Raw genomic sequence first — 23107 nt, 5'->3', positions numbered from 1 at the left:
TGTGTGTGTGTGTGTGCAAATTATTAATCACAAAACAACATTTTCCACTGTCTGTTGTCACCTCCTCCACCCTTCCTGTTATTAAATTGTACAAAGATACATTTTAAAAGATAACATTAGAACTAAATTGCTTCATAATGCAAATCTTGAAGGCATAAAGGACTTTACGCAACTTTTGCTGACACCTTATAGTGACGAATGCGTTTATACGCGGAGGGGAGGTGGAAGAGTGTGTCCAATAGCATGGCCGAGGAGGCGGTGTGTGGTGACACGCACAAACAGAGCGAGAGGCGGGCTATAGCAGCCAGCTGTTGGAAAGCAGCGCTCCTGAATCATCCGCAGCTTCTGCATCAGGTGAATATTTCTGCATCTGCACAAGACCAGAACGCACAGCAAGACTCTCGACGCTCACTTAGTCATTTATGTTTCCTATCAGCAACTATTCCTGTTTGACTGGTCCCGATCGAGTGGGTGAAACTAAGAAGTAAACAGAGAAAAAGAAGATCGAGGAACAGGTGAGATCAGATGCTCTATTTTTATTTTTAAGCACGTGTTGAGTTTCTGTTTTATCTTCTTATTTCGGTTTTTAAGGCAAATGAGCGAAGCTTCCTGGGGTTTCCTGTGTAGAGCATTGCATGACACAGCTGTGAGTAAAGTACCTGTTGCTGTGTTATTGAGATGAGGCTATAATAGACAGGAGTGCTTGGCAACTCGGGGACAGACAGGCTATTCTTAAACTGTTTATTTGAAATGACGTCAGCAAGTTATTGGGAATAATTGCCCATAAACGGGTTTAAGCAATGCATTTCTACTTCTTTTTAACTTTTATGATTATTATTATCATTATAATAATAATAAAAATAGTTATTATTATATTTATTATTACTTAATTCTTGCTTGGCTTGCTCACTGTGAAAAATGAATCAGAGTCCTTTGAAAACAAGCACATCCCATGACTCCCATGGGTCCATTCTAAGTAGACTGCTTCAACTTTTAAGAAGAATCTCGACTAACTTTGCTCTTATTAGAAACAGATATAGATAGATATCTAGACAGACAGACAGATAGCTCTTTCATCCCTTTACCTGTTGTCCTTAGTCTAATTTAAAGCAAGCATGATTGATTCTGATGTCTTTAATCTTCTGACATTCCTTTGTGCTGGACATGTATCTTTTTCCATTTTTAATGCCCTCAAAGAGGTTTTCCTCTTTTAGTGCGAGGCGTGGCTCATCTTCACAGATAGTTTGAGAGGATGTCAGACTTTCTAACCTTTTGGAAGACTAAAAAAAACCCTTTTTTCTCTATTTATGGAAAGATCAAATGTTCAGAACGTGCCTGCATGCAACATTGCTACTCTGGCTCTATGAAAAAATATCAAGGCAATTCAATTATCCCCAGTTAAAATTAGACAAATATTTCCTCGCTATTGCACTGCAAAGGCCCGATGAGCACATGAACCGTTTGACCCCAAAGGTGGCAAACAGAGACATATACAGCCTAGGTATACTACAAGATAAAAATAATAAAAAGACCTCTTTTGGTTACCATGCTAGCTATGCAAAGCTTTGTCGAGAACTATAAAGACTAAGAAGCAAAGTGTTCGCCTGGGGCCTTTATTTTATGAGTATGCTTCTGTTTTGATTTGAATAAGCGAGGCTCTCACTAAGACTTCAAATTTTTCAAGATTTGGCCTTCACCTTTTTTAACTTTAGTTCAGAAGGATGTATGTATATGCTCTAATACATACAGAGAGGGAATGGGTGAAGACAGACATCGGCCCACATAACACTGGCCTTTGATATGACATTCACGAGCTGATAAAAGGACTAAAACAGTGAAAACAACAACCCTGTTAGATTTGATTCACACACTGCTTGCAACAGTTAAAGCACATTATACCCATATAGTACAGTAGACATTTTAGGTGTTGCTTCTCTTGTGATCACCATAGTTGTGTAACTAATGCATTCGCAGAGCAAAACATGAAAACCTTTTTCTCAAACCATCTTTAACTAACAGTATTTCAACACTACCATTATATATCTTGTCATATTTAACATTCAGTGCTGCGTAGAGAGCAGGGTAATCTGCATTTTCACCATAGAAGAAACCATTAGCCTCCCTGGCTAATAAGCTTACAAGTGTTTACCATGTTTTTGAAACATTTGAAGCCACCGTGCTCTGAATGACTCATGGAAAGGAAACCATTGAAGCAGAACCCCCAATACTCTACAAATGCCCTACTTTTTCCCCCTTCTCATTCATGCATACAGTTCACTGCAGCAAGAAAACATGTTGCGCGATACATATTGTTAATGAGCAACATCAGCGGTGCTAATAAGACCAATTAATATTACCTTGATGCGCAGGGTTTTCTGTACATGTGCACTGTTGTCCCAGGTAGTTCCCCGGTGATTAGTCAGACGATCCCGGGGTAAAGCAAAGCTCCTGCTGCCCTTGCATGTGTCTGTACTCAGTGTTTTCCACTGTCTCACCTTTGGGAAGGTATCTGCCAAAAGGCACTGTCCTTCCCTAGAAGCCTGAGGCTCTGGGGAAGGTGTGCATGTGCTGAACTATTGGACGATGACAGGATAGATGGTGATTCTGTTTTTCATTCATGTCCGTTTGATGGCAAATGAGACAAAAAGGAAGATTTGCTTGTCCCGTTTCATGTCCACCTTTTCCCCGAGATGTTCAGTAGTTGACCATGGAGATGAAATGTCACAGGCAGTAGATGCATGCTGTGTTTTTTGTTTCTGTGAATGTGCAGACCTCAAATGGCAGTTGTCAAATGGGAAAGTATCCAGATTTAGCTGTGAGGCACAGCCAGGCTTTTCCTGCCCATCTCGGCCTTTAGGCCTTTGACAAACCTACCAAACCACATAGATTTTCTATAGCTAACTCCACGCCGGTTTGCTGGAGGGGCAGCTATATATACCCAGCTAGCCATAGGTTTTAACAGAGCTGTCAGCAGCTCTAATAGTTGACATTTGGTTATATTTGAGAAGAGCGGAACCTTCGGTAAAACCCTGTGATAAACATCTTTCAGCCTTTTTTAGAACATATGTCCCACTTCCCTCTCTTCTCTACATTAACATGCCTTGATATGAGGTGAAATTGTCTCACTTCTGGTCCAAAAAAAAAACCCAGAACAGCTTGGCCTGGTGTGAATTCTTTGTGGTAGTTGAGTTGTTAGTTAGACAGACCAGTGCTGGTTTTGTGGTTCTATTTTTCTGTTGTGCACTTTGTTTTACCGTACAGACATTGGCAAGGATGAGTTTGTCTGCAGCTGTTACTTTTGAGGTTTGTCTTGGCTCTGCAACATATTCAACGAAGCAAATAACGCAAGACTTTATAAGGTAATCGTAAGGGCAACGAGGTGGACTCTTCCAGACATGCCCCAAATCTCTGTGTGCCAAGCTTACGTTGAAGGACAGCGGGCACTTTAGGGGTCGTGGGAACACGGGCTTCATATCCGCTCAGGCACCATCAGGAGGGGCAAGCAACTAAATATAGAGAAGTCACGACGTCTAGAATTAGGGGGGAAAACCAGTGAAAACTCCTCTGGGCTTTGGAGAAATACTGTATGGCCCAGTCAGAAGAGGCAGACCACCACTTAACACAGTTGTTTTACTGATAGTGAGCATCAAACGGAGACAGCTCATACAGGGAGCAAATTTATGGATGCATTTGATTTAATGTTGTATTTTCAGCAAAGCCATCTCTTAAAGCGTCAGTGAAATTAAAACATTCAGTTCCATGTTTTTCAGCTTTGTTTTTGTTTCTATACAGCAGGGATGGGGGGCATTGTTTTCTAGCCCAACAAAAACAGAAAAACCACGGGTGTGAGTTTCAAAAATGGATATTCTCAAGACAGCCACGTCTTTGCTATCTGCGCCTGAAAATCCTGTTTTGTTTTGTTTTTTCCTGACCTTGCTGTGCATGAGAGAAGAGTGGGTGGCTTTTAGCATTAGCCATCTTTCAAGAACACACCGTTTTCCTTCTACTGTTTGGTTTCAGCTATTGCCTGCTGAACCTTTAAAAAGAGCTATGGACTGTATTTTTAACCCTGTCTCTTGGGGCCGCTTGGTGCAGTCAAGCACTGTGCTGTTGGCCCGGGGGTAACCCAGACTGTCAGGGTGTCATTCTGTGTGGACTGCTAGCCCCACAAGAGCCACGCTAACTTTAGACCGCATTGCTTCATGGTGGTAAAAATAAACACCCTCGCCCTACTGAGGGGAAACGACTTGAGTCACTTAAAGTAAAGGGATGACATTTTCCCATCAGAATTGTATTAATGACTGAACATTAATTCTATTCTTATTATAATATGTGATCATATCACCTCAAATTTGTTACAGTAATTAATAATTAGTTCAACTGCTTAAAAATGCAAGCTTAAGTGTCGAGGTAAATTTTTTTGTGATCTTCGAGGGTAAAGGTTCATTTAATGTTTTAGGTCATTTCATTGGTGCTGATTTTCACACATTACTGCAAATGTTTAAGTATGCTGTTTTATTCTAGTATAACACTGATTTTCACTTTGTTTGACAGGTGTCAGACTAAGACGAGAAGAGAAAATGGGAAGAAAGAAAATACAAATTTCTCGTATTCTTGACCAGAGAAATAGACAGGTGAGCACACATCGTTTCATGTTACACACACACACACACACATATGTTGTTTTAAAAAAAAATATTTCTCAGTAAATATTATCCAGTCCTACTAAAATTATAGTTAACTGCAGGGAGAATAAAAACTTCATCCAGATTATTTGAACAATCAGATACATTTTCTTGTTTTTTAAGTGTCAAATATTATTACAGTGTGAACGTGTGGGCCTTTTCTCTAGTGTAAAAATTGTATATCAATCCAAGACATTTAAAGACATCGCGCTGATATCTCAGGAAATGTATCAGGCAAATTTTTAACGTTGTCCTCTTCCAGATATGTTTTAGACTCTGTAATTAAGTGTCACTTAAGCTGCAAGCACTGAGTTGCAAAAATAGCGGTACATGTTTCATGCAAATGTGCATATTATGTAGCCGACGCTGTGGTTGTTTGTTGTCCAGCATTGCACTGCAAATATTTAAAACATAGGTTCACTGATTGAAATGCAAATGCAAAGGCATGCAAGGATGACTATTAATGAAATATCAAATTATGATATTTATACTAGTGTGAAACATTATTAAAATCGTGCAGTTTATCACTAGCATTCATTATTTTCTACCCAACGGTGGTAATAGCAAATATTTTGAACGTAAGTGATACAATAACCTAAAGCTGTGAATTTATCAAAAGCCTTAACACCAGTTAAAGTGAGATTCTTTTATTTGACAAAAAGACCATCTTTCACACTGAACAAAAAAAAGGATGTGAGCGTGCCGACAGTTGACACTAGATTAAGGAAATATTATTAAAACTTTAAGAACTAACAAGAAAACACACCATTAAACAGAAGAGGAACTGCTTATCAGTTTGATGCAAAATGAATCATGACAGCACCGATTACATATACAACATAGTGCTTACATCAACTTATGGCACAAGAGTTACACCGCTCTGCAATACCACAGACAGATATTATCATTTGTACAATACTGTGGCATGAACAAAAATGCTTGCATCATATTTATAGCCTATTTGTGCATTAATATCTGTTCAAATACTACAATTCCATGAAACACCCTAAATATTATTTAACGTTTTAGCTGTGTTAGGAAAAACACATGATATGCATAGTGAGTTTGTGTACACATCCAGAGCTCTTATTTAACTATTTTTCAGAATGAATGAATTTATTTCTCATATCTGATCTTTTTGACTGAAAGTGTTGTGGTGATAAGGTTTGTGTATCTGAATGAAGTGTCTGGTGATTGAACGTGTTCTGCACTGTAAAGTCTCTCTGGGATATTTAATTTAATTTAATTTAATTTAATTTAATTTAATTTAATTTAATTTAATTTAATATTATTATTTTATTATTTTATTATTTTATTATTTTATTATTATTTATTTTATTTTATTTTATTTTATTTTATTTTTCATTATCCAACTTCCTTAATTTGTCATGCTCACAACTTTGCAGAGTTAACATGAGGGAGTTAAAAATGCAAACCTGTTTCTCTTCTGTCACAGGTGACCTTCACCAAACGTAAATTTGGCCTGATGAAGAAAGCTTACGAGCTGAGCGTGCTCTGTGACTGCGAGATCGCTCTCATCATCTTCAACAGCACGAACCGTCTGTTCCAGTACGCCAGCACAGACATGGATAAAGTTCTGCTAAAATACACAGAGTACAGCGAGCCACACGAGAGTCGCACCAACACGGACATACTGGAGGTACTATTTTAGGAGCTTTTTAAAAAGAAGTATGTGAAAGCTTCTCATACGCAGCTGATCTGGAACGTAAACCAAATTTTTAACAGAACATGCAATTATTAGATATAAAGCCTCTGGAAGGATATTGTAAAAAAAAATAATAATTGGAAAAACAGCTGTTGTATTTTGAGTGAAAACCCTTTCTCGTGACATTGTTGTGGTTCGAAACCATTGTACTATTGTTGCAGTAATTTTCCATGTGCACTTTCTCTTCTGCATCAGACCCTGCGTAGGAAAGGACTCGGACTTGATGGCTCAGAGCTTGACAGCGAGGAGAGCATGCAGGTGGCGGTGGACAAGTATCCTCTAAGTGAGGGCATGGATCTCTCTGTGGCTCGCCAGCGCTTCTATGTTAGTGACCACATACTTACTCCTTACTCCGTACTTACACTCGACACGCACAGACCAAACACAGACAAACTGACTTCTACTTAGAATCCTGTGTTACGAAAGCATCTTTAATTAACTGATCTTTAATCCATACTGTTGTCAAAATTACACGTTATGTGTTTTACTCTTCAGGGTCCCTCTCTGCTCTCACCAGAGGCACAGTTCCTCGTGTCTGCAGGTTGCGAGAATGGTTTTCCCAATTCATCCGGATCCGGCATGACCTCCCACAGACCCCCGAGCTTTAAATCTCTAAACTCCAGATCCAGCTCGGCCAGTCCTGCTGCACCCCATGCACACACTGCATTCATGTCTCAACACTCGGGTTAGTCTCATTAAGTCCTACACCAGAATCATCATAACTACTAAGGGTAGTATCTATTTGTGTATGTCTTGTGTTTGAAAAAACACGTCAGTTTCTATTGCATCTTGTATAGTTCCACAAATTTTGGCCGTTTGTCAGGCTCATTCAGGCTCATTTGTGAGTTATTTGTGTGTGTTTTTAGCGCTTTCATGATAAAACCAAAGTCTAAATGATTTTTTAAAATTTAATCTACCACTACAAATAATCTACCAGTATTATTCTACCTTTAAACAGAGTCATAGCTTTTCACATGAAAATCCATGAGCCACTCTTCTAACTTCTTGTTAAATGCTTTCTGTAAAATTCGTGTGTACTGTCAACCATCTGTGCAGCTGGCTGTGAACTCACAGGAAGTGTGTGTGTTTTTGTGCGTATGTGTGTGTGCGCAGTCGGTCTGTTATGTGAAACTGGCCCTCCAACAGTGTAACTGCAGCTACAACCAGCTCTGTGGTTTCTATTCAGAATGCATCACACCTGCCTATCATGTCAGCCATCGTACAGTCTCTAACTATTTGGATGCACTGGGATGTCATTAAATACTGATCACTGACATTTTTAGTGATTCTTGATGCACTGCTCTGTTTTATCTAAGATTTGACAGTGATTGTTGGTTTACATTGCGTTCGCAGTGGATTCTGTCACATGACTTACAGTATATTCAGTACAGTTGCACATATTAAGTATTCAGACCTGCCTGGTGTCTCACGAAGGCTTGATACTCATTCAAAGGTTAAAGGAAAAGAAGAAGTTCTTTTTTTCAAAATCACACTTGTATACCGCAGCAGAGGGAGGTGATGATTGTATCACAAAAAATAAATGACAGTAGTGGAACGGGCTTCGATCGCTTTTCACTTCCTGCTCCTTTTTTTTCACTGTTTAGGTATCGGCTACTCTGTGTTTTCCCATGGCAACCTCAATCGAGCTCTGGACATGAAAAGCCCTCCTCCTCTGAACGTGGGCACTGAAAACCTGCGGGCAGATGGTGCTAATCAGGCCATGGGGGCCACACGTGCTAACCACAACTCCGCTGTAAGTAGCTGTGCTATCCAGTGTGATCAAAACAAATAGGTGTCAGTGCCTCTAATAGATGTCGTACTGCTTCTAAAAACTAAAGTTCTTAATTAAACACCAAAACACATAAATAGTTCTGCAAACTTGGACAAGAAACTTCACGGGTTTTTTTGACTCATTCACACCTCTCACAATTATAATATTCACAAGTTTCATAGTGTTCATACACTGACTTCACTACATCAGTACAAACTCAAGATTTCCAGTATGACTGTTTCCCTTTCTCTGATCATCAGAGGGGTCTTTTATACCAGGGCCTGCACAGCAGCAGCTCAATGGTGGCTATGGGGAAGGCAGGGCTGCTGAGTCACAGTTTGGGAGGATATGGTCTCCCCTCCCCTGGAGCCTCTGGTATGTCATCTGTGTTCTGTTACTATAGAAAGAAAGAAAAAGGAAATATATGAAAAATATATGGCAACTAACAAAGTAGTAATACAGCAATAGTTTGACATGTTAACAGGTTATATCAGAGTGTTAATGCCACTCTCATGTCTGTATGGCAAAACTAAACCTACCACACATATACTCTCTTAGCATAGCTTAGGATAACAACTGCAAAGCAAGGATACTGACTGACTGTGGTGCAGTTCACCCCAGAACCTCATTATTAGTGCACAAACCTTTTCTCATTCTGATCTGTGTTAAAAAAAAAAGTTTGGAGTTTGTGCAGGACCAGGAGCTTGGAGAGTTTCAGGTGGTTTTCTGGTGAATTTATCATGAGAAAACATTGCCTTTCTTGCTAAACCCAGCCAGGAAATAGTTCCACAGAAGGTAAAAAAATAAATAAATAAATAAGAAGAAGAAAAAGAAAGGGAAATTTGGTTAGGGTTTTTTTTTTTACACTGTTCCAAATTAAGCAGAACATCGTCTGACTCTAACTTCATCTCTAGTGTACAGACATGAGTGATGGGAGGTTACAGTCTTCTTATCTTGTGCTCATCGATAAAAACTACAAAGGGTATTTCCCAAAATGTCAAACCAGCCTTGCTGTGAAGTGTATCTTGTCTTAAAATGAAACCATTTTATTAAACTGTATCTTTTCTCCTGTTTCCCCCCCTGTCCTCTCCAAATCGATGTATATCTATTCTTCCTTTGCAGAGTACAGCCAGCCTGGTTTTTATCACTCAGTCAGTTTACAAAGAGGAACAGTAAACCCCTGGCAAGCGGCGCAGCCACCTCAGGAGCCTCATGGGCCTCATATAAATCCTGTGTGAGCATATCATATATTATTCTAGACATAATACAGTAAATCCACTTTATTTTTTATTTTTTTGAACCATTGGTGATAGTTGACTCTTAAATGTCATGTTCACAAGCAGTTTTGACTGTCTATAAATTATCTTCAAGCTATACTTCTAGTGCCTCTTAGCTGTAACTCCAGGACTGATGACGTGTTTCAATCCAAATTCATTTCCTCCACCCTCTTGTTGTTTTCAGAGGGTCCAGCGGGGGATGCTCTTTCCCCTCTCAGTCCTGCACGCCAACCTCTCCGCATCTGCCGTCCCTCAACCTCAACATCAAATCGGAGCGTAGCTCTCCTGAGCACATGGCCTCACCTACCTCCCCTCCTCTGCACCACCTCAGGCAGCATTCTCCAATGAGCAACCCCGATTCAGCTCGTCATACCCCTCCAGATAGCCATCCAGCCAATGGCACGAAAGAGTTTGCCAAAACCAGCTACCCACAAGACCAAGAGGAAGGAGGGCAGTCGCTCCGGCAGTTAGAGATGAGCGACGGCTGGCAGAGATAGCCAGCTGCTCCGCTCTACAACCCACTCTCAGTCAACATCTGTCTTCAGACAAAACCATAAAGGGTCGACGTATGCCTCTCTTTGTCTCCTCAAACAGAGCTGGTCTCTCCTGGGCAGTGGAGAATTCTTCTCTGCATCACTTGCTTGATCCCACGAGGAGATAGATGCATACAGACTTTTGCTTTTTGTTTGGTTAGGGTTAGTTTTCTGTGTGGAGCTAATGTGAATCAAAAGTACAAGTTGGAAATGTGATTGTTTTCTTGTGACTTTGTTGAAGTTGGGCACAGCAGCAGTGTGGGACCAACTGAATTTCTCTGAAGTGCACATATTCAAAGCCAAAATTTAAAAAAAAATAAAAATAAAAATAAAAACAAAATAGGTACTAAAAAAGTAGCTTGACTGGGGTTTTATGTGATAAGGTTACACAACAGGGCATTTAATTGGATACGTTCTTAAAATAAAAGGTTTTTTTAGTTATCACAGTTTCCTTTTTCTCCTTTCAGATGTGAAAATACCTTCGTAATGGAATTTTAATAAGAGAAATCTAGGTATGAAAGCCACTGTCTATTTTTTCTTTAACATCACATAAAATTCAGTTAACGGGAGGTTTCTTCTGTCTGAATTATTTGTTTTGTCCAGACAATGTTGCTTTACAAAGCACCTTCTCATGTTAAAGCAAAGGCATCCTTTGTAGAGAAACAAAGAAAAAGGAAGTTTCGCTCTGAAAATATCCCAACTTAAATCAGACTGCCGTAGCCTCAGATTGCCTTCCTGTGTCTTGGCCCCCCATCTCTTACAAATGATTCACAACAAACAAAGATATTTGCAGAACTGGAGGGACATTTTGCAACAGTATCGTCTAAAAAAAAAAAAAAGAGTTGAAAAAATGTGAACCCACCCTTTTAAGATTCTGGGCATCAGTCTGTGTCAGAGATTAGGTCAATGAGCTCTTTGGGATGTAAAAATGGTTTTCTTTTTCAAGTGTTTTTTATTATTATTTTTTTTATCTTTAGTATTGTTGTAATGTGATCATTTTATGTTGTCAGAAACACTCACAGCAGTCTGCTAAGACCAAAGTGTTTAATTATTGTCCCTCTGCATTGCACACAAATACTGCAACAGCCCAAAAATTGTCTATTTGTCTTTATTTGGTCGATTTTTTCTAAAAAGCAGCAATCGTGTGCTTACTCTTCCTGAAGGGCTTTGTGTAGTAAGTGTTTAGTGTAGATATTCCTGCGTTTATGATGTGTTAAAACACGAGACAAGCTGTACTAGATGAGTTCAAATATCAATTAATTTGTTCATTTATTATCCAGGTTTCTTTTATGTATACATTTACTTTTTAATCTTGTGCACTGGATACCTCTATGTCTTTTAGTTTTGCGTTTTCAGTTTCTGATCTTCAAAAATAAAAAAATAAATTTTTAAAAAGGAGATAATTTTCATTCACTGTCCACAAGGGGTCGTCTTATTTCACACTTTTAATCTGACTGAGCCTGGTTAAAGTGTAGAGCAGTGGAGACCAGCCTTAACAGGTAATTCTTTATCTAATAAATCGGTTAATCGGCTCATTAAATTAAGCTCCTGCTAAAATCCAGCTCGTGGAGGTTTTCAAATACAAGTTCCACTGTCGGTTTATCTCTCGTTTCATGATATGTGGATTTTTGTGGATTAATATATGAAACATGAAAAGCCAAGTTGTCAGTATTCTGATGTTTCTGGTTGATTTTTTAAACACGTATATACAAACATATTTGCTGGATGCTTCACTAACAAAACAGAGGCATTTTTTTGACATTTTTTGTGAATCATTTGAAAATAAAGACTGTTTACTTTGTGTGTTTGCCCCAGTCTGAGTTTTTTTATTTTATTTTAATTTTAGGACATTCAGTTTATCATTTTTCTCAGATAAAAAAAATGTCATAATTACATAATTAATAATTAATAAATTAATGGCATAAAAGGGAATCATTTCCCTCTGTTTTTATGTACATTAATTCTGAAAGCAGGTAAAATGCCCTTCACTATGTAGCTTTCATGTGTCCATTTATTTCATTTTATTCACCTACATTCTATCTTTTGAATACACACACACTCCCTCATTATCATGTCAGGGCCCTGTCAGGCAGCTCACCATGCACCCACCAAACGAGAGGAACAAAAATAGACCACGCAAAAGCCTGGAAACCTTTATTTCTTCCAAACAAGACAAAAAATGGGCACAAATAGGGTCATTTCCATAGCTGGTTGTTTCATAGTAACCATGCCAAAATGTTTTTCTATGCTGCCTCTATGGAGAATTGACCTGCCTTTCCACGGCACACACACAGTATTGAGCTGTCGTCTCTCCACCTTAAATGACGAGACTGTCACTGGGGTCATGTCTGGTCTGATGAGACTAGACCAGGCCCAGTCTGTAAGGCATGTCTGGGTCCTATGTATACACACACACACACACACACAAAGACATATATTCTAGCCTCTATAGCAACCACAGCCAGCCATGGCTGTCTGACTTGCCTTGTTGCAGTCCATAGAGCAGACTGAAGAGGCTCGAGGCCTCCAGCACAGATGCGTAAAAGTAATATCACCATTCAGTTCATGAGGCCAGGCATTCTTACAGGCCCACCAGAGAGAAGGATGAGCTTGACCGCTCATCGTAGATGAAGATACTGCTTACATGACTCAAATTAAACCGATGTTCCACAGCAACAAAAACATTGTCCTAGAAATGTTTCTGCACTCATACTGAGATGTAGGATTTGCTAATTGGTGTGCTCTCAAATTTGTTAGCTTCTCAGTGGCTTTGCGACGGTTAATGTCTTTCAGTTGTCCATATAAAAAGACAGTGAGGTGAGGAGCATGTCGCTTCTTTTACTGAAGGATGCTCACAGTGTTTGACTGGAGGAAGAATTTAAATCATGTCAGGAGCCACTCTCGTCATTATTGCAAAAAGCTGACGTGACGTGATTTTGAAGGTTTTGATGTCACAAAATACATATGAATGATTTAAACTGCACTGTCAAACAGAGATTATAAAAGCAGTTCAGTGCATAAAATCTAATAACTGGATTATTTTGCTGCTACAGCCAAGCTCATCCACTGCAAACATTTATTCCCAGAGTCCAGGTGGCATTAGGTTAATAATAATTACCAGTGATTAAAGAACGATCTTCTCAGGAGGTTGGGGTCAGAGATCAGCACCCTGCACAGCGACTAGACGCTCCATTGTCATCCATGTCTTTTGTCAATGGAGTACCAGTTCTTTAAAAGGAAATGTTCTATCTGTAACATCTCCCACGCTCCGTGGTGGAAGGAGGAATTAAAGGAGAAAGTCAAAATGACGTGAAAACAGCAAATCTTTTTATTAGGACCACACATGAAAAAGAAAGAAAGAAAAAAAATAAAAATAAAAAAAAAATAAAAAATCAGGTTACAGCCAAAGTGTTGCACAACATGCATTCAGAAAATCTCCTAAGGGAACATTTCATATCAACTTCACAGTATAATGATATCAGAGCATTCAAATACACCATCTAAAGAAAACATACTAATGATCAAAACCATCCACAGAGTTAATCAATGTATCATAAATAAAATAAATAAAACACACTGATGAAGACTGATTCAGAGAAGGTTTTGATTAGTCCGACATATACATGGCTGATTGGCAGCAACAACAAAACCTATGAAGGAGGCGATTAAGACACTGCAACTAGCATGTTGTTCATGGGTAGTGTTTGAAAATTAACGGGTAAAATAGAAATGTACCTGCAGTGTTCACTGCAGAATATCAGCTTGTTCTAAACACACATGAACAGGGAGGAAGGAGATTTCAAAACGCTCAAAATCCCTGAGCTCCCAGGCACTTCAAGATAAAGAGCAACAGCTCCACGGTGTTTGGCTTTCAAACACTAATACACAGCCACACTGCATTACACTCAGTAGGCTCGATCTGAAAATTACGCCCACACAGAAAAACAGGAAAAAGAAGCAGAAAAAGACACGCACGCACACATACACACAAAATCAAAACAACACAAAACCAAAAAAAATTCCCCCAAAAAATAAAACTCAAAATCAAAAAAAAAAAAAGAAAAAAAAGTAGCACTCGTGAATCGGTTCTTTAAGGACTGCAAAGAGTCCCTCACAAAAATATGTCTTATTACTCAGGCATTAAAATATTCATACTTGTCCTGGTACCTCCAAATATCATAAATGCAGCATTTAACAGTGTTCCTTTGAAAATGCAAAAAACAAACAAAAACTCAGTAACAATGGCATAGATACATGTGAGAAGTTGCAGAAAAATGTTCTATTAAAGAAGTTATTAGATAACACTGGGGTCTGTATCACAAAGAGAGCGCCGTAGGTAATCCAGCAGCATTTGGGATTAACTCTGGTTTAACATCATCACAAAGCTGGTTCAATTTTAGCCTCAGTAACTAACAATGGTAACCAACACTGTATGCTTAACCTGCTTCAGGCAGGGTTACCTCTCAGGAAAACAGACTTTAACAAGTCTTTCTGGGAAAAGAGAAAACAAAACAAAAACTGGACTCTGTATTTCTTCAGTACCCTGACAATTACTGAGCACTTTGCATTTAAAACAAGAGCTTTAATAAACAATTCGTATACCTCTCATCTAGGGTGAGGCGATTATAGCTGCATGTCAAGTAAGCATACGGTTACAGGCACCATTTATTAACAGTTAAAGCAAATGCACTATTTTGGTCAGATAAACAGATCAGATTTGTTTTTGTTGACCTTTCAAAATCCAGAGGCAATTCCTGCAGAATTCCAGGTTTTATCAATGCAATATCCAAATCAACTTGCTGGTGAATGTTTTGAACCTGAATGTGAACGCTGTCATATTTCATCACAAGACTATCACGGCCTGCATTAAATTCACTGTAAGAATGATGTGATATCAACTGACTATAAGCTCAGTCAAACGTATCCTTCATTTTTGTGGATAACAAAGTTTGGTTTGGCAGCGGCGTGAACAAGGTGGATGAAAGGTGGTTACTACTGCATATCAAGTTAGACTAAACGCTACCAGAATTTCACAACAGTAGTGTGCGTAATAGACGCTACACACCTAAAAAGACTGCACAGTTGACCCTTCTAACGCAAATAGTCCAAAAAAAAAAAAAAAAAAAAAAAAAGGCTTTAAGTTTCACTTCATATTTTTCACTTTGTTGTATGCGCCCCACCTGCAGGGACTGCCCCAATGTCTGACAACTACTTTTGCGTTAACCAGTGTAGAAACACTGCACTATAAGGCTGTAATAACACCTGCGCTGACATATTTTTTTTAATGCAATATAATTTTCTTCATTTGAATTGTCACAGCTATCATCAGTATCGGTATATGGTGCCACCTTCTGGGCCAATTAAACCCAGATTTTACTGAGCCAATTTAGAATTAGCATTGTGATACATGTTAAGGCAGATTAAACTGCAGTTGATTTGTGATGCAGACCCCACTCAGTTTCTTTCTGTATATTTGTGTGTTACTAATGCCAGAGTCCTGCTGGTCTCAAAAAGTTACAAGGTCAAAAAGTAGTAAATATTGCAACAGACAGCATCCAACCTTGATCAGTTACAACCAGAAAGATGGTGCAATCCAGCTGCAGTTCTATTTTAATGAAATGTCCCCTCTGCTGTCTGCAGGCATCCTGTGCAACAACATAATGTGAGCTGATTGCTGGATGTATAGAAGTATGGCACTCCATTTTCCTTAGTTAGTTTTGCATAAGGTACTGATGGAAGTAGATGCCAAACAGAGAGCTTATGACCTGGCAGGCAGCCACCCACCAGGTGAGAAAGGCAAAAAACCCTCTGTAGAAAAGCGGTGTGAGGACAGATCGCAGTGCTGTGAAAGTCTCTGACAGTCGAGCTACTGTAGCTTGGATGTCTTCCTCCATGTCCTCCATCCCTTCTTCATCTTCATCTAGAGCTCCAGACAGGACAGGTGCAGCTGTGGGCATGATGATTGCTGGTGTCACACCAGGGGCATCCTGGGCACCTGTACTCCAGGAGAAGTCCCCTGCAACAAATAACTGGTTGTTATGTTTCACTAACATTCAGACTGCTTAACCTGTCCAATAAATGCCTAGCCTGCTGGTCAGACAGCCTTGGAATTAGGGGTGGGTTTTTATAATCGATTTATTGATTAAAATCGATTCTGGCTTGGATAACGTAAAATCGATTCATTAAAATCCTGAATTGATTTTTTAATATAAATTTATTATACCCGAAATGCCAGAATCTCTGGTGAAATCTCACAAAATTTCAACAACCACCAAACAGCTAAGACAGTAAATGAGTGCAGGAACACGGATTCTGCACAAAGACTTAAACACACAGCGCAACCCGCGGATCAGAATCAGTTAGATGTCGCCTTTCTCACAGTCGGGGCTGAAAGCCGACAGATTCTGATTCTGATCTGTCGGCGGGTCGCGCTTTGTGTTCACGCCCTTTATGCGCTGATTCTAAAGCTGTTAGTTTGATGTCTCTCCAAACAATATTGACCGAACCAGCAGCAAAAGAAGATCCAAACTACGCTTCACATAAACATCGTCATGAATTCACTCTGACTTTTTTGCTTCGACCACGATGCACAGCTCTCTCTCTGTACTGTTTTCTTTATTATTTGCTTGCTTGTTACGCACAAGTCTACCGTTGTTTACAGCGCTGTCAGCCGACGTTTTTTTTTTCCGTTTTACATACTTCCGAAAAGAAAACCTAATTTCTGCCGTTCAATACTGAACAAATTTAAACTTTTTAAAATTATGCAAAATGCAAAACGCTTAGCCGTGTCTCTAATAAAACCGCTGTAACGTCAGAGGTAATGTTCATGTGTTGATTAATGGTTTTCTTTCGTTTTTGATGTACTGAATTATAATATTTCTGACTGTCAAAATTTCCCAGATTCAAATCGAATTAAATCGAATCGTGGATCGAATCGATTCGGGACCTTGTGAATCGGAATTGAATCGATTCTAGAAATCAGTGACAATACCCAGCCCTACTTGGAATCAAGCTACTTTGCTAATTTTGCTTCTGGGGACAACCGACAGCTTTTGGGAATATGCAGACCCAAAAAACCCCCAAAAACAACCCCTTTCATTTTTATCAGTCGCTTGCTTACAATTCCTGATTAATAAACCTAACGAAAAGTTAATCTTTGTCAGATGATTGCCAATAATGACCTAACTCATCAACAAATTCTTTTCTTTTTTGCTCTCCACATGGATCTGATTGATGGAAACCAGAAAACTTCCAATACCAAAATTCTTATCCCTTGCGACTGGCAGCAGTAGGTTTGCCATTTCCTGACTAGAACCAGCTAAAATTAGTCCACTTACTCATAGCACACAAATTAAATTTAACATTTCCAGGGCGGAATATAGTAAAAGTCTAATTTATTTATTTAATTTTATTAGGGTAAAAGTTAAGAATAGACAGGAGGGAAAGACAGTGGGGGAAGACACACAGGAAAAGGCTGCAGGTCGGCGTCTAACCCGAGCCGCCGCATTCAGCCTCGTGGTGTATGGTGGCCTCCTCACGCTGTGAGCCAAATTGCCACCTACAAAAGTCTATTTTTGGATCTGGTTTTTGGCTGGCTAATTTTTCATTGATTGCACTCTGATGCCAACTAATTTCCAATTAAACCTCATTTTTATCGTTATAAGGAACAAGATCAAATGTGACAACCGAGGCAAAATTTGCAGCTTCCCATTTATATCAAGCGGCGTCACTTTTACCACATAAAATAACAAGTGACATAAAAGCTAATAGCTAATTAATTCCAATTCCATTAGTGCCTTCTTGTCCAATGCCAATGATTATCTATGAATGCAAAAATGCTCCACTCTATAGCATGACTCCAGGACTGCTGGTATTTTTGAAGTTAACTTTAAGAGAAATCCGTGAACCTTTTGTTCATCACAAATATTTGGTTGGCAGTATTTATGGATACAAACTGTCCACTTCAGACATGCTGAAACTATCAGAAATATTCACTTTGGTTTATGCGACAAAACTGCCTGGATGGAGCTTCAGGATGCAGCACACGGCCCTCGCTCACTAGTGCTCTTAGCAAATTGGCACAATCTGACATAAGGAGCAGTCAATTTAAAAATGGATTAATGTCTGATTAATTTCCAGAGAACTTCAGGCCTGTGAAAGTCTACACGTGCATGGTTGAGAAAAAGTTCAAATATCAAGATGTGAGTTTCAGTGAGCATTTTACTTACCCAGTGCCTTAAGTGACAGTGTTGAGAATAGGATGAGCAGAATTGGAATCAGATACTGAAGACTAACTACTGTCAGGTAGCAAAACACACGTGTAACCTGGAAGAGGGCACAGAAACTTTACTCGACACAGGCACTTATTAAGTTTTTATTAAGAATTATCCTTAAATATTTAAAGTTTTTTTAAATTAGTTTTTTTTTTTTTAATTAAAAACTCTCAATTTGTCTGTTTATAAGATAAAAGCATGCAATACTGAGAAAGTTTAAAACTGCATTTGACCTTTCGTTGGATATCAATTGCAGCAATACGTCCTGCCTCCTTTTTCATCTGCTCTACCCATTTTTGAGCTAGGTTGAGGTAGGCCTGGAGGTGATAACGGGTGAGACCCAGCCGCAGCACACACGACACCACGATGATCCAAAGACGCATGCTGTCAAATGCTTCACTGGATACTCTGCAAAGAGTGAAGTTATCAGAGATTAGCCAGGTGTCCACTAAGCGCTGCCTAGAAGAATTCTTCTATTTCCTGATTGTTCGTTCTAGCTTCTCGTAGCCAATCAATCAGAAATGAGCACTCACAGAGTAACAGAAGTCTTTCCCATAGGTGCATTGGCCAGGAAGTCTCTTGCAATGGGTTTCACCCACAAAACCAACACAATGACTGGAGACAGAAAACCCATATGCAGCAGAATCCTGTCAGGAAACATTAGGGACACAACTGAAAGAGCAGAGTAGAGCTAATGTGTAGCAATAAAAGACATGAAGCACATGCTATTTTTCATATAACAATTCTTACTGGATGAGTGGACGGTCTGAGTTCATCTGCACCGCATCTAAGTGAGTTTGAGCCAGCCGCAGTCCAGGGAAGGCCAAGAGAGCTCCGATGTAGGCACAGACAGCAGCCAAACCAAGCTTCACTGTCAGCTTAGTCACTGGGATTCTGAATTTAAAGCAACCACTAACAGTAAGTGACACCAATATTCAAGGAGGGCTACTTCCAGCACAGATATCAAACACAGTCGGGCTCATTCCTGTGCCAATTGAAAGATGACTCAACTCGTATAAGATTTAATATCAATCAATTTTACAGCAACAAGCATTTCTTTAAAGACAACAGGTCAATATTTCAACCAGAAGTAATCTTTTCATGGAGATACGTACGACCAGTCAGCGTAGCCCTGCTGTTTGACAAAGATTTCCAAGTTGTCAAAGAGGCTGGAAAAACCCGGCTCTAGGCCGAACTCCAGGTAGTCCTCTCTGACAACCAACACTAGCATGGCCACAAGCAGACACAGAAAACCAAAGGCAAGGCACACTGAGCGCTCACCACCCTCCTCAGAGCGGAAGTAGTGGCTCATTAGGGTGTGAAGGGTCTTTCTGTGGGTCAGATGGTAAAGGAAACCAAATGAGAGGTGTTTAAAAAAAAAAAAAAAAAAGGAGCTACATATATTTCAGTGATAATTTACCTTTAGTTAAACATGTATAAGACTTACAATTTGTAAGACATTTTTAATGTTTTTATATTAGTTTAACACTAGTAGTGCTTGTATTCCTAATAAGAGATTAAACGTTAGCTGTAGAAAGAGATTATTAGGATTTTAGGTTCATTCAGTACTATAGATAGTTACCAACTCATCTTCATTGATATAACAGCTGCCAAGAATGTGGTGGACATATCAGGATCTTCATTCAGGAAAACATCACAAACTAATCTGGGTCTAGATATATTCTTTCTAATCTAGAGAGTGAGTGTTTTACATTTGAAGGATACAGACAGAAGAGAACAGTCAGGACACACCAGATGGCTCCAATATTAACCTCTTTGCTGGCATCTACCACACTATAGTAACACTCGGTGAAGAGGAAAACTCCGGTTGCATAGACTGCAAAATCTACAAGCCACTGGTACTCCAGGAAAAAGCGCAGCACTGAAAGTAGAAACAAGAACAAAAAAAAAAACACAATCAAAATGAGAATTTCAATAAAGTTTCCATGCAGTGTAATATGCTGCAAACCATCGGCGGGACTTAACAGTCAAAGCTGGGCTTCGAGTGATATTTACTCTTGCACAACATTACTGTGATGTGGACGAAGAAGTATTTGTTTTACCGAGAGCGTCAATGACGTTGACTGGTGCTTTCTCCAGGTGAAGGTCAATGTCTTTGGGCACAGTGAGCGGCTTATTCTCCCCATTCTGCCGCCTATGAGCAAATAAAGGATGGAAAAAAAATAACAATGCAAGCCTGAAGCATGAAGAAACGGAAAAGGATGGATGAGAAACACACTATAACGCTGTCATGGAGTAAACTAGAATCACATGATACAACTTTATAACTTCATGCTATAGCACGCAGTGGTCCTGCAGCATGAAGCACAGCCCTCCATTTCCCACCTGTCTCTCCTGTTTTGTTTGGGCATCTGCTTCCCTGCCAGGGCACACAGCTCTCCCTCTGAAGGGTGTTTGAATCGCAACAAACTGGAACAAACAACAAGCACATGTGTTGAAGCAGTTTAGTGCACTGTGTGAATAACGTAAAACCTGATTATACTACTGACAGTACCTGCCGTTGCAGAGGAGCCAGCGTGCAAATGAGCAATGTGGAGCCATCCTCTGCATTATGCTGGCGGCCAGTAAACTGACCACAAGCTGAACTCCCATCAGCGCCTGTCAAATTAAACACACGCACTGAGTTTACACCGTGCACTTGATTGCATAGTGTCATTTTGTATAATGATGACGTAGAGAGCACGAGCGCCTTGTCTACAACAGTAAGGACTCCGCAGCAAAGTTTGAAGAGCCGTAGAGCTGGCTACATCACGGTTTGTTTACATATAACAGTCTGTGGCAGAAGCTAACTCACGTAGGACATTAAAGAGATAATAGCAGGAAGAGGTTACGTTCAACAGCACTAAGAACACGATACGCTGGTAGCCGCTGCGAAATGAATGAAACTGAGCAAATGGCTATCGTGCTAAATTTAACTGGAGGTCCACCACCTGTCAGTATAGCTGGTTAGCATTAGCAAACTAGCTCTAACTGCCTCCGGAACACCTAAAAAGCGCTCGTCAGTGGGCTTCCCAGCACTCTGTAAGAAGCTTTTTTATATATAAGACTATAAATGAAGTTACCATCTCTTCTTCCAAACGGCGTCGTTAAAACGAGAGTAACTAAAGCAGCTTCTTCTCATGCAAGAAAGTCTTTGGCATCTGAACTGAACCTGCCGACATGTGGAGCTGTTAAATGTCCCGGATGTAGTCGTGGAGACGGGAGATGCCTTCAGGTGCTCCGGGAAAGAATCGTAAATCTGAAATGTGAATCCCCATATGCCTCTGAGGTGAAAGTCAATCTGGAGGTAAAAGTGTATTTTCTACTAATTTTTATTTATTTTTCTTAATTGGTTAACCTTCAGAGAAAACGAACCATTGTTTTCATAACCACACATTCAAATTGCTAATGTTGAACGATTTTCTTTTTATCTAAAGAGTCACTGAGCCTGAACACCCAGGTTAAAAAAAGAAAGAAAAGAAAAGGTGCAGCCGAGCAAAATTAGTGTGATTTAAGTACTGTAGTTAAATATGTTTCTCAGCCTACTGAGGGCAATCAGTATAAGAACTGAAAGGTGAGAACCCTTGAGAAAGAAGAACAGGTAGACAAAAATACAATTTCTATTACTCGTACTCCTGCCCCTTCCTTTTTACCTCTTTAACATTTTCAATTACTAATATTAAAATATGGATTTTGGGGATTTTGTTTATAATGTAGCAATTAGGCATAGTATTTTACTTTCGCAACTAACACAACAGCCATACTAGTTCACGTGAACATTTCCGATTTTTATGAAGGCATCAGAATAACATTGCTTTTATTGGCTCTTAGGCCCCTGATAGAGACAAAAAAAAAACATGCCACTGTGATAGTAAAAATATGATTGAAAATATGATTGAAAATAATTGCATCATTTCCCCCGGTTTTACGATTTGAACATACAAAAAATAATAGTGTGAAAATGTCTGTTAATTAATACATATTCTGCAGTATAAAAATGACAAACAATAAGGAAACTTGTAAAGAGGTTTTGCTTTTACTTCTCATCTCTAATTAAATGTAAAATTGTACCCTTCATCTTTCCTTGTTATTCTTCAGTGCCCCTTAATGCCTCTGTGTGATCCTTCTAATGATAATCTCCAGGTTTCATGCTTCCACCATCATGCATCTTAGCATTTCATTGGATAAAAACAAACATTATGCAGATTGTGAAGCTTAAAGTCTCAGATATGCTCCTGTTACTCTCTGATTTGGTATTAAAACACTAAACACCAGGGAATGAGTAAAGAAGAAGAGAGCACTCTTTCTGATGCTATCATGTTATTAAAGTATTATTTTCCCTTTTTGATAAAAGAAACTTTATGATACCATCACAGTTATCTTCAAACCTGAAGACAAAGTGTATGTCTTTGCAATTTGACAGTGTTTTAACACAATCTGCAGGCATCGGAATACAGTAAACAATGAGTTGTTTGGGACCTGAGACAGTGCAGGAAACAGCTCGGTGCATCCTTCATGGGTGGTATAGTTTGTCTCTGAAGTTCCAAATGATCGTACACCCAGAAACACATCCACGCTTGGCCTGAACATGCATTATAATGTCAGCTCATCCCATCTAAAGCCCCCAACAGTGCCAAGTATTTCCAGCAGCATGGCCTCTAAAGATCTTTTTCCAAGACCCATTCACAGCATTTAAATCTGTGTTTAGCATGTGTGTTCATGTTATTTGGCTGGTCTCCTGAAGCTGATTGAATTTCAACTTTCTGCTAATTGGTGGCAGCCCTTCTACTGAAGATGTGCCTGATCCTTCGCCCTGTGAATTTGGGTGCGAGAGCATGGCGC

At 39.4% G+C, this 23107-nt stretch overlaps 2 protein-coding genes across 3 annotated transcripts; one reads left to right on the top strand and one right to left on the bottom strand.

The window, feature by feature from the left end:
- The first annotated feature begins 17 nt into the window (after positions 1–17).
- On the top strand, positions 18–10290 carry mef2b (myocyte enhancer factor 2b). 2 transcript variants are annotated; one of them, XM_085149979.1, is made up of 10 exons: positions 18–354; positions 437–515; positions 4555–4634; positions 6142–6345; positions 6607–6735; positions 6907–7096; positions 8016–8164; positions 8443–8557; positions 9305–9416; positions 9644–10290. In XM_085149979.1, the coding sequence occupies exons 3-10, from the start codon at positions 4581–4583 to the stop codon at positions 9954–9956; spliced, it is 1266 nt and encodes a 421-aa protein (XP_085006105.1). In that variant the 5' UTR covers positions 18–354; positions 437–515; positions 4555–4580; the 3' UTR covers positions 9957–10290. The 2 variants fall into 2 exon arrangements, with proteins under 2 accessions (XP_085006105.1, XP_085006103.1); XM_085149977.1 differs by having other exon boundaries at positions 18–515.
- Positions 10291–15181: 4891 nt separating this feature from the next.
- tmem161a (transmembrane protein 161A) lies at positions 15182–21483 on the bottom strand. Its single transcript, XM_085149975.1, has 11 exons — positions 21349–21483; positions 20781–20884; positions 20612–20695; positions 20329–20420; positions 19991–20147; positions 19381–19596; positions 19016–19159; positions 18799–18912; positions 18499–18673; positions 18221–18317; positions 15182–16008 (listed from the first exon to the last, which is right to left on the bottom strand). Exons 1-11 carry the CDS (start codon positions 21349–21351, stop codon positions 15704–15706), a joined length of 1491 nt encoding a protein of 496 aa, XP_085006101.1. The 5' UTR covers positions 21352–21483; the 3' UTR covers positions 15182–15703.
- Positions 21484–23107: the final 1624 nt, after the last annotated feature.

Source organism: Neolamprologus multifasciatus, chromosome 23, assembly GCF_963576455.1.
Source record: "Neolamprologus multifasciatus chromosome 23, fNeoMul1.2, whole genome shotgun sequence".
In the NCBI taxonomy this organism is placed as follows: Eukaryota; Metazoa; Chordata; class Actinopteri; order Cichliformes; family Cichlidae; genus Neolamprologus; species Neolamprologus multifasciatus.
This window is presented reverse-complemented; position numbering and strand designations above follow the sequence as displayed.